The sequence below is a fragment of the Leptosomus discolor genome, chromosome 8 (assembly GCF_034619465.1).
Source record: "Leptosomus discolor isolate bLepDis1 chromosome 8, bLepDis1.hap2, whole genome shotgun sequence".
Taxonomy (NCBI): Eukaryota; Metazoa; Chordata; class Aves; order Leptosomiformes; family Leptosomidae; genus Leptosomus; species Leptosomus discolor.
The window spans coordinates 19,556,354-19,576,871 of NC_141398.1; the positions used below are offsets into that span (position 1 = coordinate 19,556,354).

The following is a 20,518-nucleotide window of genomic DNA, read 5'->3' on the forward strand; positions in this document are numbered from 1 at the left end:
AAGCCCTAGAAGTTAAACAAGTTACCTGCTTAAGATCCCATGCCACTCACTCAGCATGTGTGGAGTTTAAACTGGCAAATAATTTAAACAAGTTATTTTTTGTTTGTTTTAAATTACATGCCAAGAAGATTCTGAGTGTCTTCTATAGCAAATGAGCTCACCAAATACTTTTAAGTATCTTAAAATACTCAACTTGCAACATAACTTGTGTTGCAAGTGATGGCAGCTGTCCTGGGAAAAAAAAAAACAAAACCCACAGAATCTTGAACTAAGGAAGTGGCACCTAAAAAAGCCTTTTTTTTTTTTTTTTTTTTTTAACCTCTAACCTCTATTCCAAACAATAACTACTCTCACCTGCTTCCAAAAAGGTTGCTTGGTTTACATGATACTAACTCTTAAATATAAAAATGTGTTGGCTGACTTTACATGGCAGTACTGCCAAGGACCAGACTCTATCAAGGACCACAGCAGGTGGTCAGTCAAACAGCATGCCACTTTACAACTCTACAAGCCTAAAACAGCAAAAAACTTGGAAATGCATCACCATATCCAAAATAATTCAAAGGTTTTAAGCATGAAATCAAGTTCTTTGATAGTGTTGCACACATATTTAAACTAGAGTTGTGCTGGTTAATGTGTGTCATATATAGTAGATGCTCTATGCACAGTGCTAACTGCAGGGACTCATACTTTTCGGTATGATGGAAGGAGGCGAGATTTAGTTAATCTCATTGCAATCCTGATAACTCACCCTCGCTGTGTGAGTCATTAACTGTCTTATATGGTTGGCAACCAAGAGCAAATAAACTGCCGATGTCAAAAATTTGGCTCAGGACCCCAGAATACATGATTGGCAAAAAGATAAAAAAACCCTCTCCCCCAACTCTGTTGAACAACTGACCTCCAGCAGCCATCTGCAACCAAACAGTGGATAGATAATTCATTTCCATGCTATTACATTGAGGTATAACTACCAGAAACATTAAACTATCAGTATCAGCTGGTATTTATCCAGTTAATCCACTCTGCATAAGGGAAATTATTACAACACATCTAAAGTGATAGTTAAAGCTTACAGCTCAGAATTTTCTTTTTTCTTTTTTTTTTTTTGCATTTGATTTTTTTCTGTGTTTTATGTTTAATTTCTTCTATGTTACCAGCTGCAATTTCCAGGTTAATGATTTCCAAGCAGATTTGAAAGGAAGCCCGAAGATTTTTTCTTTTCCTGGGATTCTGCTTCTTGGCCTTGTGAAAGTCCCAATTCTTTCTCAATCTGCTCAAGCTCAGACTGGTCAAGCAGTTCAAAATCGTCGGCTTCCTCTGTGTCTGTCTCCTCACTCAAACTGGGCACTGCGTGTGAGGGAGCTTGCTGGGCGGACTGCAACTGGTCTTTGATGGCAGCAGACACCGCGGCTGCAATGACATCCCCAGCAATTCCACTCATTAAATTAAAGGTTTGGTCACTGCCCAAAGGCAAGGAAAGCCCTGCAGTGGATGGTCTCTCTTTACTCTGTTTGGAAGCATGATCCACCTTGAAATATGTTTGTTCTTTTTTTCTTTGTTGCTGGATGGGCATACCAATGCTCGAGTCATCGTCATCATTTGTTCCGGCACCATTTTCTAGAGAAGGAAATTCTGAAAGATCTCTAGCAAAAGCTTCTTCATGGTCACTAGGTCGGTCAAAATCTATTACAGGGTTAGCAGAAGGAAACAGTGTTAGCAAACATGAAAGGCTTCGCAAAAAAAGCAGCTAAATGTAAAAATGCAATTAGTAAGTGTTCCTTTGAATACATTTACTAATCCATGGTTTAGTAGTCTTCTGTAGTCTCAATGCAGGGAGCTTTGTGTGACATCTAAAATGAAATGGTTTATGCGGTCGTAAATCTGGTACCACAAATCACCTGGTATCAACCTAACTCAGAAAGTTATTTGAGGAAAGTATCTTTTTAAAATGGTATCTAGCTGTGTACGAAACAACCCATGCAAATCTTTAGCACAGCTAGTTCTAAATACACCAACCACATGAAGCCCTAAAATTTATAACCCAATGACAGGTCTCTCATCTCTTTTTCTTCACAACATATATAAATTGCAAATATGTAAACATTTACAAATGTATTACAAGCTTTTAACACGCTCGTAGAATAAAAAAAGAGAATATTTACATTTTAAAATAAAGATATAAAAGCAATGTAAAGACTTAATTTCTAACCTTTTCCTTTCCTGGCCAATGCTTGTATTAAATAGGAAACAGAAAATGGAAATTCTAGAGATGACTGGGTTTGTTTCATGTTTTCAAGAGGATAAAAAGCAGAATGTAAACAAATAAAATATTAGATTTCAATGGCTGCATCAATGAGACAATATTTGTTATTAGAAATGTGTAGAACATACTGTACAGTACATGGCCTGTGGAAGAGGCCTAAATGAGCAGCATAAGGGAATACGTATATCTAGTATTTGAATGAGAAGGTAAAAAATAATCAGTTTGAACTTACTTTCTATGAAAACACGCAATAGGAGCATTCATAAGGGCTAAGGAAATGAATCCTAAAATGTCTCATACATCATTTTCTCCATTTTCTTTAGGAAAAACAGGCTGGGAAGGAGAGGAGGAAGGGTTGTGCTGTATGCAGAGTGGTGGCTCAAATGCACAGAGCTGTGACAGGAGGTGAGCCAGTCCTCAGATGCATCCCATCTGGTCTTGCACTTGTGTGTATGTCCCATTTGCTGAAATGCTCCGTAGGGGAGAAGAGTGGATGTGGTTTATTTTTCACTTAGCAAGGCCTTTAACACAGTTTCCCACATTATCCTTATGGCCAAACTGGTGAGTGAACTGGGTCAGTGAACTGCAAGGTGGGTGGAAAATTGACCAGACTGCCGGGGTCAAAGGTCTGTGATCAGTGATACAAAGTCCAACTGGGGGCCAGTTATTAGTGGTGTGTCTCAAAGCTATTGAAACCAACACCGGTTCAACGTTTTTATTAATGGCTTGGATGACAGGATGGAGTGTGCACTCAGCAAGTTCACAGGCATAAAGGAACTGCTGTGGGGCAGGTGTATTTGATATTCCGGAGCGCAGGGCGCCCTCAGAGGGACCTCAACAGGCTGGAGGAATGAACAGGCTGTAAAGGAACACCACGAACAAAAGCAAATGTGAGGCCCTGCATCTGGGATGGAGTAACCTGTGCAGCAGTACAGGTTTGGGGCAACGAGACAGAAACCAGCTTTCAAAAAAAAGACCTGTGGACAGCAAGTCAGTGGTATGCCCTTGCAGTAAGGAAGGCCACATACTGAGCCATACTAGCAAAAACAAAGTCAGAAAGTCAATGGAAAGGATTCTCCCCCTCTGTTCAGCACCTGAGAGCACACATTTGGAGTACTTTGTCCTGTTTTGACCTCTCCAGTACCAGACAGACAATGAAAGACTGGACTGAGTGCCCTGGAGAGCCAGCATGATTAGGGGCTGAAGAACAGGACACATGAGGAGATGCTGAGAGAATGAGCTTTGTTCTGCCTTAAGAGAAGGCAGAAAATGGGGATCACATAGTTGTCTTTAACTACCTAATGGGAAGGTATAGAGAAGATGGGGCCTGACCCTTCTTAAAGGTGCAGAACAGAAGGATAAGAGTTAACTGACACAAGCTGGAACATGGCAAGTTTGACTCACTATAAGAAAAAACTTTTTCATCATGTGGGTGATCAAACATTGAAAAAGGCTGCCCAGGCAGGTTGCTGTATCGCTACCACTGGAGATGCTCAGAATTCAAATGGTCACAGCCCTGACAACTTGATATTGAACCTGCTTTGAATAGGAGGTTAGATGAGATGAACAACAATGGCTCATTCCAACTTACAATTCTGTGATCGTACAATGCTGTCTAATTACAACTTGAAATAGTAACAAAATAATTTAAATTATTAATTTGGCCTGTATAATGTCATTCAGTAATATCACCCTACTTGTCATTTACAGTGAACTTTTGCTAGAAGAGGAGAAATGCAAGATGAGCAGAGCCACAAATCCACAGATAAGATTACACCAATTGTCTTTAGTCTTTAGATTCAGTCAAAGTGCTGAAAGCTTGGTCTGTAAAAGTAAGAACTTAAAGATCTGGTCAAGATCAAGATAAGTGCTTGAGAATCTTTTCCTAGTCTTAGTCTTCACATCTAGTTTAGGCTTATAGCTGGCTGTCTTTATTAGCATTCCAGTAACAAAACCTAGTAATACTTTCTTTAACTGGCTGTTTAGCAATTCAAAGTACTCATTTTTTCTTCCTCACCTTTTATCTGTATAGCTTACCCACAAAAGCATTGGTCCTCGTAACTTAAAAGGTTTACTTGCTTAAAAGGTTTGGCAGAATCACAGAATGTAACACTGGAATTAATTTTGAAATTCATTGGGGCGGGGGGGGGGGGGGGGGGGTGGGGTTGAACAACCCAAAAAGCTTCTGTCCTCAAATTCTCTAATCATTTTCAAGTAACTTACATGACTGCATTTCATTGATGAAACAGATGAAGCCATTACATACCATCAGATGTGTCTGTCTGTGGAGAATACCCCTCGGATAAGTTAAAGGTCCCATTATCGGTCCAAGATACTTCTGATACATCTGTGTCAGACACCGACAGCTCTTTGGCAACAACTGCAGGACTAACCTACACATAAAAAAGTCCCATACATGGTATTCTTATACTCAGAAAAATCATGCTACAGGAAGCCAATGCCTAGATACTGAAAAAGAAGCTTCTTGCATGTCATAGCAATCTAAATCGCCTCCTATTTAAGCTTTAATTGTAGAAACATGAAAATAATAGTATACAATACTTAGAAGTGAAGCAACCCCTCTTTGTAGTGACTGAAAGCTGTATTATACTAAAGAAACACAGAAAATTCTGAGAGTAATATGCTACTGTAATGAAAGCAGAATAAGCCTGCAAATACAAAATACACATAAATGTAAAGAAATACATAAACTTGGATTAAAAAACCAGCCCATTATCTGTAAGACAGTAAAAAAATAGATAAATTTAAAGTCATTATCTTTTATATCTTTAACCAACATTATTCAGTTATGTCAGCTGCAATTTTTTATCCCATGGGATATATATTTATTTTTTTTCAGAATACAAAAACACCTTCAAAGTGATCACTGTCAAAGTCAGGGTCTATACACTATTGATCAAATACTGCATAAGAATTCCTATAAATCTGAACTGTTTTCTATCAACCACTGTTCTGATTATAATGGAAAATCCTTTGCCATGCAGTTATTTAGAGTATCAAGAGAGAAAGGAAGTATTAGTGTTCTAATACATATCTAGAAAGGTATTTATAGATAAAATACTGATTCACATTATCATTGAAAATGATCAGACAAGTGACCACGAAAGTACCTGACAAATTATGTAGCTTTACTATGAACACTTCCCTTTTATACTTTAATTTGGTAAAAATTAACTGCAATTTTACTGTTGCAAATAAAAATAGTTGCCTTTGCTATGAAATTCTAATTTAATCATTCTAGAGCCAACACAAAATGAACACATTCTTAGTTTAGCAGGCCAAAGAAACCATTACCTTGAAGGCCAGAAGTCACAAATGCAGTAAGTTAATTAGTATAAGTCTAAAGGTGGAGACTACGAATCACTCTGAAAGCATAGTGCTTAGTTCAGGAACACAGCCTCCTGGGCAGGTTAAAGTCTTCCACAGAAGAACAGAGACAGTAGACTAGATACTCTCCATTATCTACATAGATTTTAAAAGCAAGATAGGGCTGACTGGAAAAAAGTCACCTTAGGACACAGAGCTGATATGTCTAATTCACTGTCATCTTCTGTGGGTTTTGTTTTTGCTGTTTCTGAAAGAAAAAAAAAAAATTTTTATCCTACTCATGACAATGGACTTCCAGGTTCAGGGGGTGTTCTCTTGCCGAGCACAGTAGACTTTCACCTGTTGACACAGTGCATTTACGTAACATGCTACTAAGGTGAGGGAAGCAAGGCTGATTGAGAGCCTAGGTATTTATCAAAATATTTTGTGCAGCAGCCAAAGCAGGGGAGATAATGTTGCTCTAAAATATATTCCAACAGGTTTATTTACCTGTACCGTACTTCCTTCAGAAGTCTCTGTTGCTCACCATAATGTTATCTGCCCTGGTAACATACACCTATCTTTTAAACTACACTGCTGGAACAATGCACAGTTGTACCATATTGTTAGAACAGGCAGCATAGTTATCCCAGCACATTGCTTTTACATGAGAACATGCAATTTTCTGCATAATTGCAGGTAATCTTCATTCACAAACCCCTTCTTTGAACCCAGCTACCCTCCATTCACATTTATATGCAAATACACACATAAAGCATCCTCTGAAGTCTGGTAGAATGTTTCCCCTTATAGATCAAGAGAGACACAAGTTTTGCCTCTTTTCTCCGTCTGAGAAAAGCCTCATGAATATTTTAAACCAATATAAGCCTGAAACACACAGTTATATTATTCTTGGTTGCCTACTTTTGCAACTTGCTATTTCCTCCCTTGTGCCAGTACAAGGGCTTGTGAACCCATGTGGTGAACCCAACTAGCAAAGCAAGGTAGAGAACTTGTCTGGAGTAAATTAAACTGGAGGGTGAGAGGCAGGAAAGAACAAATCTAACCTCGACCATTTCCCCAGCACTGGCTTACGAAATTTATGAAACAATAGTCTGATTTCACTTAAAAGCAGAATAACGTAGAGTTAACACATGAAAGAAAATTTTCAAAACATTATTCCTTATTGCCAACAACTACTGCATTATATGTAAGAGAAGGGGAAATGGCAGATGGTTCCTCTCATTGTGTCTAGGAACAGCACATTGTATGATGAATAGTTACAAGAAATGCACGTTTTAAAGCAGCTATGAAATGTACTGATGTAACACTAACTAAAAAGGGTAGGCTACCTGCAAGTAATGTGACTACACTACAAAGGTTTAATTACCAAAACTGTAGCACACACAAAAAGCAAACTAAAGATAACCTCGTTCACAGAAATACTTTTCCTGAAATAGCTTTATGTTTCCAATGCTATAAAGATTTCAGGTGAGATAGGTGAGATTTTGTTTTAAACTGTTTTCTACACTTTCTAACCAAAAACTTCAATTAATTTGTAACTACTATCCTACTGCAATTCTTAATGCTTATTGAATTTTTGGGGAAGAAAAATTCTTGTTGCTGTTGGATGTGAAAACAAGGCAGATTTAGATACTGGAACAGAGCTCCGTCTCTTACTGAAAATTCTGTTATGTACTTATTTTTTGTTCTTGAGTGAGTCTCTCCTGGATAAGTTTACCTTATTTAAACAGAGATAAGCATTGCATACTTAGGGCGAGTAGTTTTTTTTTCTGAAAACCTACAAGTAGTACATCTAATCAACTATATATAGAACCATCAGTCTTTTTTCCTTCCATGACATAATTTTTTTAACCATACCCAGACATCTGATACATTAGCACTCCTTATAAACTAAGAACAGTAGTCAGGTTCAAAGCAAGAAATACCTTTACAATTGGCTTCACAGGACAAACCAAACTGTCTGCAAGGTGAATAAATTTTTCTCTGCATACAGAAATACATTACTTGGGACTATACTTAATTACTCACCAGATCTCTCTTTTTTCTTCTGGTTGATATATTCCACTATTCCAAAATCTAGTTTCATCAGAACAGTCTTAATTTTGTGGCACACTTTCTGTCCAAATTCATTGCACTTAAGGAAGGGACATAAAAAGGCACACAATACTGTGATAAAAATGAAGACAGAGAGAAAAATTATATTGAAATATTGCTTTATAAGAAGATTTACTCAGTAAAGCTTAAACAATGCAGTCGCATAAAATAACTACTAATTTTACACAATACAATTAATTTTACATAAAACCACTGTGAAATGCTCACGTCAGACAACCCGTTAATATCAAATCCAGTTTCCAGGAGCCATTCCTACCATTGTACTCCTATCAATTGATACCTTTTTTTCTTCCAGTAAGGCACCATTTATGACCACTGTAACATTTATCATGACCTTGACTCAGTCTGATTTTGAGATCTCTACCTGAGAACCATAACTATGCAACATTGTGCCTGAATCAACACGCTGAAAAAACTTGTAAGCTGACTTTGATATGACAAAAAGCACTTCATCAGAACCTACATATGTAAGTGTATATAGATCATAGAACCATAGCATAGTTTGGGTTGGAAGGGACCATTAAAGGTCATCTAGTCCAATCCCCCTGCAGTGAGCAGGGACATCTTTAGCTGGATCAGGCTGCTCAGAGCCCCGTCCTGACCCTGAATTTTGCCAGGGATGAGGCTTCTACCACCTCTCTGGGCAGCCTGTGCCAGTCTTTCACCACCCTCATAATAAAACAATTTGTTCCTTATATCTAGTCTGAATCTGGCCTCTTTCAGTTTAAAACCATTATGCCTTGTGCTATTGCAACAGGCCCTGCTAAGAAGTCCCTCCCCACCTTTCCTGTAGGCCCCCTTTAAGTACTAGAAGGCTGCAATAACATCTCCGTGGAGCCTTCTCTTCTTCACGCTGAACAACCCCAACTCTCTCAGCCTGCCCTCACAGGGGAGGTGCTCCAGCCCCCTGAGCTTCTTCATGGGCTTTCTCTGCACCCGCTCGAGCAGGCTCACGTCTTTCCTGTGCTGTGGGCCCCAGAGCTGGACGCAGCACTGCAGGTGGGGTCTCACCAGAGCACAGTAGCGGGGCAGAATCACCTCCCTCCCCTGCTGGCCACACTGCTTTTGATGCAGCCCAGGACATGAATGGCTTTCTGGGCTGCGAGCATGCATTGCTGGCCCATGTCCAGCTTTTCACGCATCAGCACCCCCAAGTCCTTCTCGGCAGGGCTACTCTCAGTCCCTTCATCGACCAGCCTGTGTTGATAGTGGGGGTTGCCCCAACCCAGGTGCAGGTCCTTGCACTTGGCCTTGTTGAACCTCACGAGGTTCACATAAGCCCACTTCTCAAGCTTGTCCAGGTTCCTCTGGATGGCATCCCACCCCTCAGGTGTGTCAGCCGCACCACTCAGCTTGGTGTCCTCTGCCAACTTGCACGCGTGAGTAAAAAAGTAAATACTTTCTACAGAGAGACTAAATAATGACCAAACCACATACATAAATCATGACTGAAAACAAGACCATACTTACACAGAACATACGAGAGGACAACTCCAGGAATGTAACTTCCCAAGACAGTGAAAAATGTACATACGCTGCAGACTAGTAGGCAAAACTGGCAAAAACATTAAAATTGGCCATTAATACTTTAATACATTAATACTAAATATTTAGATCATTTTGCAAACCAAAAGTGTTGCATGCTAAATGAAATCTAGAATGCAGTGGAAAATTGAAGAATTTTTTAAAAAATCATGAAATACTTTAACACTTCTGGTGCAAATAAGCACCAAACAGTCCATTTTGGCTAATTAGGATGCACCCCCTCTTTCATTATTAAAAAAAAATCCTATTTTAATTCATTTAGTGTAAAGGTTTAACAAGCTCATAGTTATTGCTAGAATTACTAGAAATTACTTCACCTTTATTAGATAAAAAAAAAGGTGAAACAGTTGATATGCAGGAAAAAAAACAAATATTACAACACACACTTGCTGCATGCTTAAAAATGCAAAAAATCCTTCCTATAAGCACAGTTCTCCCCCCTGTTGTGTTACTTCCTGAATGTTTTCTCTAATATGCTGGCAAGCATTCTCTTGATGCTTGTCGGTTACTCCAGCATCCCCGTTAATGACAAGACTGAGCTGAATTTTCAATGTAAAACTTGAGATTTGGCCTCTGCTCTGACCGAGACATACCGTGCATTTTTCACAACTTCACAATGCTGAGTACAGAATCAATCTGTTGAAAGTTTACTGAAAGAATCCATTTGCTTTTGGAGTTGAATTGCAATAAAATGGTTAATTCAAAGAAATTTTGCACACAGCATCAGGGCCTAATTTGCTTGTAATTACAGCAGTAAAAAATGACATGGCTTAGAGAATGAGGTCAGGAAAAAGAAAGGAAAACATGCTGTCAAAATTAGTCTTTCTAAATCAGTATTAAATATATCTCAACATACAGTTACTGTGTCATGTTACCACATGACAAAATTACGGGATTGTGTATATTGATACCATATTTCCTTACTTCAATATATCCCTACTTCTTTTAAACATAACTTTATTACCCTAAACATATAGAGCTTCTTTTTGTATATTTTATTAATATTTGAAATGTATTTCATCCTCATCTGTATTTCCAGTCTAAACTCTTAATATTTGAGTGTGGTACTACATACTTCCTATCTGCTAATTCTGAAGAGCCTGTTTTCAGGAAAGATTGTGTGGCAAAGTTGACTGAGATCAAAAGAGAAGAAAAAGCCTCTGAATCTCTTTTAAACTGTATTTAGCAATATTTTTTTTTTTTTTTTAAATGAAATCTACTATTGCCTGATACACTTCTACATTATTTGTATTTTTCTTTGGAAAAGAAAGCTGCTTCACTTTTATCTAGAACTATATAATGATATTCTCCCTATTTGGAAGGAAGAAACCGTACTTTTGCTTGTCTCTTCATGAACTGGGTTCTCTAGGTCAGTCCTTTCAGTAAAAAACACCCAAACCATCAACTGAAGAAAAATAATCACAATAAAATACAAGAAATTATCTTCTATCACTTAATACTTGTGCAGCTAATTCTGAAAATTAGTTATTTGGAAAAAAACCCTATGTGTATGTTTAGGAACTGTATACCTTGTCTACCTTTTCAAGTTTGGTTTTTTTTTTGAATTGTGATGTTTTACTTTTCCTTTCCATGGAATGACTGGTGAGGTTCCAGCAGCTGTAAGGGGAGGGACTGTATTGCTATAAACCTCACTGTGAGCAGCTTTGCTCACTGACAACCCACCTCTGTTCTCCACAGGAAAAAGCCAGCAGAAACTCATGACTGAATGTATGATAATGTGTATTTTATGTTCAATTTTTTTGCTTACTCGATTGTTTTTGTTTAAAATCTATCTCACGTTTTTATTAAACAATATCAAACCGTTGATCTTACTTGGGAGTGCCTACCTTGCCAGGGTTTTGTTCCTTGAAGTGGGACATTTCTTGAAGAAATACAAATAAATTCATCAGTGTTTCTGAAATGCACTGATTTATTCTGGGTCTGTAGTCTTGCCTGGAACTGACGACTTTCCAGCTGAGTAAAACAAACAAACTTTGGTTATAGTTCATATGAAAATTGAAATTGGTTGAAAACATCATGTTGTAAAGCTATAGCCTCCAGCGATCCAATAGCTGCTGCTACGCTACAGAAACCTGTGCTTGTTTTCACATATTTTATAATGGGCTAATCTGATCTTTTTTAATCAAAAAAAATTCTGCTCAGTAGTAGCAATTCTCAGTCCATACAAGCAAATATAGAAGAAATTACTGCTTATTCATTCTGGCCATATGAAAACACTGAGTTCAAGGCACAGTTGTCACCTAAATTAAGCAACTAAACCCCAAACTTGTTTCTTAGTATTATTTTCTCTTAAAAAAAAAATACAACACAGTACTTTTCATTGCCACAGGATGGCCATACATATTAATACATTTAATTTCATGCATTTAGTCCTTGTGGTTTTTCTTCTCTATTGTCTTATTCTGCAATCTATCATGACCCATAAAAGACTGTTACCACATTTAGAAAGAAACAAACTGCTTTTGAAGTCTTGATGTTTACATCCCTTTCCTTACTGAATTCTTATTTTTCTGTTATATTGAAAGGACTGTTTCTAAAGCTCAGCTTATGACTGTTCAGTCCTTTCAGTAAAATTAAAAAACCCATACTGAAGAATTTGCTGAAAAACATGAGAAAGCATATGTATCTAATTTGGGGCTGATCAGTTTAGACAACATCCAGTTTAAATGATCACATTGTGTACCTTTTTGGAGTAGATAAAACGTCTACAACACATGTTTTATCAAACAACAAATGAAAGGAAAAGCATACACAGGCCAGTCAATGTCAGGTCAAACTGGTACAAAGTATGGATGTACCAGCATGCAAATTCTGAGAATCTGAAGAAGGTTCTGCACCTTCAGAAAGTTATCTTTCACATAGTTCACTGCTCAGCACACACAGCTTTGATCACAGTGAATGTAAGTAAGCCATAAGCAATCCCACAGTTGTTTTACTCGGATACATAGCCCATTAAATGTCCAATGCATCACTGCATTAATAGTAAATATTTTGTCATTATATTCGGTGGATCAAATCACAGGATAAATAAAAAACTACACTGTGGAAAAAATGAATGTACAAGGGTCAGCGTGCAGCAATAAGCACATACACATAGACTGTCAGATCAAACTGCCAACTCCTATTTCCAAATAATTACTCATCTATTCAGCTACTAAAACACCACAAGACCCTGTTAACAATTCTTGTTATTCAGAATGTAAATGCCCTCTGATAACTCCCTGGGACAACTTAAATTTTAGCAAGCATCAGTAAGCAACTGATGAGATTTTTGCTGTTCAAACTTTACCCCATATGAACTTGGTGTTCAAAAGTAACATTTAAACATTTGTTTTAATATTAGGAATAACAAGATATAAAATTTTAATTTTTTTGCAGTGAAAGTAAGACTAAAAAAAATTATCTATCATTACTTATAAAAACACCTGTACTGATTAAAAACTTTCACATTAATATCTGTTCAACAACAGATTGCTTAGTCATTTTTATTGGCACATACTGTAAAAATTAAAAGCTATCACGAGCATTTGGACTTTTCTCAGTCGAAAGCTGGTCATCAGGTTGCTTTTGTCTACCTTCTCTACTGAGGACACATGCATAGCCTACCTTTGCTGTATTGTATTTTATTTGCTATGATTTAATGTCCATTCTTATTAATAAGGCACCATTATATTTTAGGATATGAACTTGATAATCTCTCTCATTTCCTGATATAAGGAAAGCCATGAAGATTTTGAAGTTTTTGAACACGTATTTGTGTTTTAATGAGGCACTGGCAATATCAATGCACACGTACAACAGCCCTGATGTCCACAGACTACCAAGACTCCTGGGTCAGGTGTTACTGTGGAGTTTTGTTCCTGTAACTGACAGACATGATAGTGCATACTTTTTATTTAAAATTAAGAGTACCGCTTTTTAATTTGCTTAACAGCTAACATTTTTTCAAAACAGATATGGATCCCTGTATAGCAAATTTAACTCTCACAAAATAGGCTTCTTTTTCCTCAGAAATATTTTGTAGATCCCTTAGAATTAGTTCACAAACTTGCAGGAACTCAGAAACAAAGTTTGTTGGGGTTTCTTTGAAAGTGCTTTAAAAAAGCTCAAAATTCGCTCCCTCATGTTATTTTTACTTTTTCAGTCTATAAAGCAAAAGTGTACAGTAATGTTTTCATATGGGCATGAGTTCCCACCCAACTTGCACTGAGATCTGCACTGCAGATCTTTCTAGCAAGAGCAACTGGTTTACTTAAGACTGCCCAAGAAGGTAATAGTTGAAGGAAAATGGATCTGAATTCTGGAAATTATTTACTTGAAAACTACATGTTTAACTGCACTGGACTACAAAAAATGTATTGATTTTTCCTAAAAAGATGAGCTTCTGACTTGCTTCTCTTTGTAGGGCTGGGGCTATATGCCCATACTGCACTGAAAGGGAAGTGATCTCTCACACAGCAGCATGCAAGGTACACGAACGTAGCACCGAAGGGACAGTTATTAAAAGGGTCAAGTGGCCTAAATTAGGCAGAAGCTTTGATCAGTGAATCATGATAGCAAGTAAAATAATATAGCTCACACTGTTCATTACATTATAACATCAAACGAAAAGAAAAGTTTGGAACTAGCAAATGATAGGTAACTATATACAAAAATGTCTACTTCACTGTATTTTCCAACTAAAAAACCGCTCTATTATAGATTTTCAGTCGTATAACACAAAAGATATGCCACTTCTATTTTACAAACTCTGATAAAAGGAGAAAGCAAACTCTGAATTCCAAACCCAATGTCTCAGCAAAATGAAGACCAAACTTAAGTTCTCAGAATCTTTAACTAACATTTCAGCCAAACCCCAGACATGTCTGACATCCAATTCAGCAAGGTCTAAAGTGACTTTTTCCTACAGTTACAAATTCTTAGTCTCGCTTCTACTACACACACAGGGTAAGAGGATTTTGGGTTTATGTTGAATAGTACACGTTGGTCCAACTGCCACCCACATTAAAATTTGTGAATTTTTACATACTTATATCTAAGCCAGCAGTAAGTTGTCTTCTCCATCATACATGATACCATTTTTATTTTGCATGTTAATGCTACATACCTTCTTTTCTGTTGCACTGCAGATATATCAATTACTTGGCAGCAGCTCTCCTAACATAATGGCGTTAACCACCTTCTCCTATTTTCAGACACATAGTCTCCGCAGCTTCAGTTTTGTAAAAAGTCAGGTATAATTTCGGTCAAAAACGTCTAGTTAAACACACATGGAAAAACAATATTTCTCTATGCTGTATTTAACTACCGTCCAGCAACTTCGCCACGAGGTGGTGACACAGCAGTGTTGGAGCACGGTTTGGGAGCCATTTCGTACAGCCCACAAACAGCACGCATGGGGCAGTCACATTCAAACTGCCGTAGGCATAGTGTGGCGCAGAACATGGCTTAAAGAGAAATTAGTATTTCAACCACAGTAAAACCGATTAAGGTTCAAAACCCAAACTGTTGGGTTGCCCTATTCCTGACTTTCTTATAGTATTTTTTGTAGTATAGTATTCATAGTGTTGCAGTAGTGTCGTTTCCTCTTACATTACAAAGTATTCAGGGTGAGAGAGGGTTTAACCCTCTTTGAGAAAAAAAGCATGAACTACTTAAAATAGTGTACCTGAAATTCATAGGATGAGACTCTCATGTCTTGGAGTAGGTGACTTTTGTAAGACAAAGAAAACGCAACATATTTTCCAGCCATGAATGGCACTCACTACACGCAGGTATTGGCCTCTGACAGAGGATGTAAATAAAACCATTAAATAACTCACGGAGAGCACTGCAGGAACCCAGCGGGAGGGATTAGCAATGTCACACAGAACTTTTTGTCCACCTCCCATCCACATTAGCAATGTCAATCTCCATCCTCTCTGATAATTATCGGCTTAAGAAAAGTAGTATACAAGGGTTTTACCTTATGAGAACTGCGATTTTTATGGATAAGCTACTGTCCTTAAAGAAACATTGCTTCCAGCTTTTGTAATCTATTCTGCAGCAATAATAATGTGTATTTTAAGAGTTGCCTGTTTATTCTAGTGTTAAAACTACTATTAGTAGTATGACAGTATTCTGAATTACAAAATCCTTTTACAGACTTTACTCCTATCCTTTATTTAAAATTGTTGACAATCAAAGTGGAACTTCCTGGAAAAACAAAGACAGAAAATGGATAGGCCTGATGCCTATCAAAACAAAGCTTTGAAATACATGGGACAATTGTAGATAGTTGGCTTACTAACTTTTAAGTTAATTGCAAAAACGATGGGGAAAAAAGATGAAAACATAAAATACAATAATAATGCAAACTATTTTCATATACAATAACCATCAGTATAAAGACAATATAGATTAAAGAGGACAAGCTACAACAAGGCACACTGAGATAACTAATAACAATTCAAACCAGACGTGCAAATTATGCAGAAAAATGGCACATTTGCAGGCAAAGTTCTCTGGAGCTGCTTCCCTTTGTTGTTAATAATGGTTTCTTTTGCCAAGTTGAAAAGATGTTGAAAGTATGAGCCGCAGTGCAGATAAAATGTATTGCTAAATGCTTTGGTCCTGTGGTCCGCATGTGGTCCATTGACAAAGAAGCAGCCAAGCAAGAAGAGTGGATGGTACAGGTGAAGCTTGTTTCGATACATTACAAACTAACTATTAAGCTTGCTCTGGAAAAGAATACTTGGCAGTTTCTTGTAGGCCACAAGAAATCATGAGACACCTTTGTCAGTTCTACTATAGCCACACTTTACTGCTTTACAGGGAACACCAGGGACTATTCTGAAGCTTTATTCTGATCTTAGGCACCTGGAGATATAAGAAAGTCAGCCTGCTGGTCTTCAGTGTGACAATCAGATGAATATGCTGCCTTTTCTTGTCCACACCTCCCAACAAGCGCCAGCCCTGGTAACATCTGTCCCTCCTGTCCCTTCTCCCAGAGCCCACCTGAGCAGCAGCATCACCCAGAGGGCTGGAACCAGGAGGCAGTAACAGAGATCCTGGTGAAAGGGGGGGGGGGCATGTAGGAAGATAGAACATATAGTTGTATGTAAGCAAAGACAGAGAGGTTATGTCATGTCCTTGTAGAAACAGAGATACACATTAGATCAAAAGCTGACAGACACATAACAATGCATACTCTGGACAAATCCATTTTTCAACGATCATGTTTAAAGACAAAAACGAATAAAACAAGGGGTTTGTGCACGATATAGGACGAATAAAGTTTTATGCTCCCATCACTTATCCTGAGTTTGATATAAAGTACTACACTTCTATTCTAAAACTAATGTCAGTAAGATTGAAGATGTTCAAAGAGAAAATTAATTACTCATATCCTTCTGACTACCTAATGCATTTCTAAAACTGAGCAAACACATAAACTGCTACCTAGTAGCTTCAAAAAAAAACCCCAAAACACCCTCCCACTGCAGATGCTTCAACCCATCACAGTCACAAACTCTGGCCAGAAGAGTCAGTGGCATTACATTCTCTAAAAATGACTGATGGTGTCATGCTCTCATTTTGTATCCAGACATCTGTTCAAGCAAAGCCCCATCACATTTCTCTCAGAAAGGTCAGTGGCTCTCATGTTACTGGTTTAAAGATCTCTTCGTGATGTGCTGGATTTTTTTTAATTATGTGTACACAGTTTTATGTGTACCTTCACGTAGCTACACTACTCAGAACTGCAGCAGTGACAAGTACACTGTGGTGTGGCAGATCCGAAGGACTGCACCTACATAAACAAAGAGTTAGTAATTATAGAGCTTCTAAACCTTCTTGATTTCCCAACTGTAACCACACATGCTTGAAACCTGTGCAGACTCTGTAATTTTAAGGGTAACTTAAAATGTATTAGTCAAGGTGGAAGAGCTGAAAGTTACATTCCCAAAGACATGTAAATCAAAATACAGGTAATATGGCTATTTTGTAGTCTTTTAAAAAGTAGTATCTAGAGCTTATAGCAACATGCAGCTGTAAGGGATGTGGATATCTAAGGGCAAACCTTGTAGGCAACCAGGAATGAAGTATGAAACTTGACCAAATGAAATCAAGTGTGCAAACTATTAGCAAAACCCAATCAAGCAGGTTTACCTTTTCAGAGCTTTCACAGGTCTCTCCTGTGAGGAAAGGAATGCCCACAGTGCAGAAGGGAGTGATAACAACGATGCAGTTACCCTTGTTTGAAACAAATATTTTATACCTGAAGATATATGCCAAAAAAATGTGTTAAAATTTGCCTTCTAAATTATTCAGGTACAGAGATAACGGATATAAAATAGTATTTAGATTTAAAAAGTTTGTGAAAAATATTTTAATTGCTTTTTACATTTAAATTTCAGGTGACCACATATTCAAAATGAAAATAACCACACACACCCCTCCAAAATATAAAATACTGTAAAAAGCGCATTTTACAGTTAAGTGTGTTGAAGTACCAATGCCAAAACCTCTAAAATCTACTATCGAACTGTCTGGTAGAAAACAATGTGATATTGATTTGCCTTATTGTAACACAGTGTAATAAAGTTGTGAATGTTACGCACTATGTGGAAGACATAATAGCAAGCACCACTGAACTCACAGCATACCATCTCAATGACCTATGTGGCTAATTTAAAAGGTGATTATGTAGAATTGTGCTCTATCCTGAGCTACTTTTGGATCCTATGCAATCGTTAAGTATACTAAAATAATTATATTTGTGTCATGTGGCTATGACCAAGTCCACAAGACTTGCCATTTAAATGAATCACTGGGGCACCATGTAAAATCCTGCTTGCTTCAAAGAGTTCCACGAAAGGATACTGTATCACTGAAAGAACGAGGAACATGGGAAGCATCCGCAAACACACTCCGTTCTCAGACTTCAGGGAGAATCTTCATCTACAGCCTTTTTGCCACAAACTATACAAAGCTTCCCTAATAGAAATCTCTCCAGCTTGTAGATATCCATATGCACTTTATTTCCCATTGATACTCTACAGGCACTACACAGGTTTAGGCTTTCATCAACATGTAATACTGAGGCAAACATCCTTTTAATGACCACCACTGACATCCCTTCAATGTTAAGGCTCGGGCACACTTGGAATCTCTAAGATATACAAAGTTGGACAGATTTGGGTTTTAAATTGAAGCTGGAGAATGTAGTAAACAACCTTAAAGAGTAACTAACAACATTTCCCTATCCGAAAATCTCCTTTATCATGTCTCCTGTAGTTCAAATACATAATTTCTAAGAATCAAATTAATTCTGTTAATACCACACAACATTGCTTTCAAGCTTTTAAAGTGTTTTCTTTCTGACCTCATCTATCTTCATCTTCAATACTGTGCTTTTTATTAACAGTGAGTCAGTCCAATTTGCTGTTAGTGTTTTCTTTCAGGGTAAGGTGTGCAATAAAAAGCTTAAAAAAAGACCTTATTTCACAGCTTTCAGTAACATGCACATCCCTTTTATTTCTTGACCAAGAATATTTTTTGGTAATATTACTGTACAAGAAATATGTTTAAATCATAAGTATTTGATAAGGCTGGATGTGTTTTTCTCAATGGACTGCACAGCAGACTGGTCAGGACATGTGACTTTCAACAAAACATAATACAAGCAACCTTTCATCCCAGACTCTATATGCTTCTTACACAGTAAGACTAAAGTCATAAAGGTATTTTCTTCTCTTCAACTGACATGGGAACATTTTACCACTGGTGTGCTGCTAAACAGTATCAATCCCATAAGTGAAGGTATTTTTTTGCCTTCTATCAGTAGTCAAAACCAAACTTTTCTGAAAATGAAAGCAATCCTATTGTTATAAATATACACTCAAGTGTTCTGCAAAGGGATAGGGAACTTGTCTTACCAGTTGCTTAAAACAAAATAAAAATGACCCATTACCAGATTTTATTTTGGAGGAGATGTGTTCATCTATTCTATTCAACTATAACACCAGTCGTCTTATAAAGTCTTAATAAGGAGCTGTATTGTCCTTCTTTAGCAGATCAGATACAAACTGGTTAACTCTGACTTTTTTGAAGGTGATTCTAGTACACAAGTTCCTCAACACAGCAGACTGTATGAAATGTCGTCACTTTGTGCTGAATGTCCTGCTAAAATAAACAGAATATATTCCAGCTAAATTTGGGGCATTTCATTGTCCAGCTCCTCTAGACAGACTCTTCTAAGCAAACTCTTAAGTCACCTCTCATCGGAAACCCTTCCTTTGACCCGCACTACTCTTGTCCAGCTCCCCTGAGAAGAACACCAGCTACTCCACTTTGAGGTCATTCAAAATGTGAAACAGGATCTGATAGCCAAGTGCTGTTCGTCCGAAGTCATGACTTAGTCAATAGGCGTAGATTTTTTTAAATGTCTCTTGCATGAAAACTGAGTGTTTCAGTGCCACATAAAGACTGTTATTGACTCACTTTCTGTTTAGCAAAGACTGTAATGCTGCTATTACATGCTGTTGTCTTTTTACCAAGACAGTACAAGGGCTGGGATCTTCCAGGTCAGCTTCCCATTTGTAATAGAAACTGGTGATGCAAAAGTGGCATTTTTATTGCGCTATTTTTGTTAAGAAAAAGTAAGGAAGTCTTGTTTCTATCAACAGGAGCAGAGTTTTCTGTTTGCAGAATTTTAAACAGCTGTGCGTAGCTGTTGGAAGTGATTTTTTCACATTTATTTTTCTCCTGCAAAGACAACTCTTTTAACCCTTTTCCACAAAACCAATTCATTTTCCTCCTTCAGCCTCCACATTCTTCAGCTGGGATACTCCTAGTTCAAGGCCTCTCAAAGTCAAACACCTAGGAAAGATGAGCTGAGCATTCCTGGAATTGCAGAGCTGCTGCACAAAAAAGGAAAATGGGATTTTTCAAGTGCCAGACAAAGAATACTTTTAACCTGCAAAAATGTGAAAATTACTTTCTGTGTAATGTTACAAGGTAGCTTTAACTCTTTCTGTATGGAACTTCAGTTTGTACTCTTTTCAATGGGTTTTAATGGTTTTTGTATGAGCAGGTGATCACTTACTTTGATGCATTACTGAGCGTTCCTGGCATGAGGTAACCACTTGCTGCCTACATTTGTGCACTGAATTCAATCATAAAAGGAAATCAAATACTTTCCACTTTATTAACTAATGCTAGCAGAAGAAACAAATATCC

At 37.5% G+C, this 20,518-nt stretch overlaps 1 protein-coding gene across 2 annotated transcripts in view; it reads right to left on the bottom strand.

Moving 5' to 3' along the window:
* Nucleotides 1-1,174: 1,174 nt before the first annotated feature.
* Nucleotides 1,175-20,518, bottom strand: part of RETREG1 (reticulophagy regulator 1) — a 63,443-nt gene continuing 44,099 nt past the window's right edge. For both annotated transcript variants that reach the window (XM_086469436.1, XM_086469435.1), the window contains 6 exons: nt 11,125-11,251; nt 9,203-9,287; nt 7,646-7,783; nt 5,797-5,861; nt 4,533-4,659; nt 1,175-1,686 (listed from right to left, as the gene is read on the bottom strand). In XM_086469436.1, the coding sequence (XP_086325562.1) occupies nt 1,175-1,686; nt 4,533-4,659; nt 5,797-5,861; nt 7,646-7,783; nt 9,203-9,287; nt 11,125-11,251 (1,054 nt within the window). The remainder of the gene's footprint in view (nt 1,687-4,532; nt 4,660-5,796; nt 5,862-7,645; nt 7,784-9,202; nt 9,288-11,124; nt 11,252-20,518) is intronic.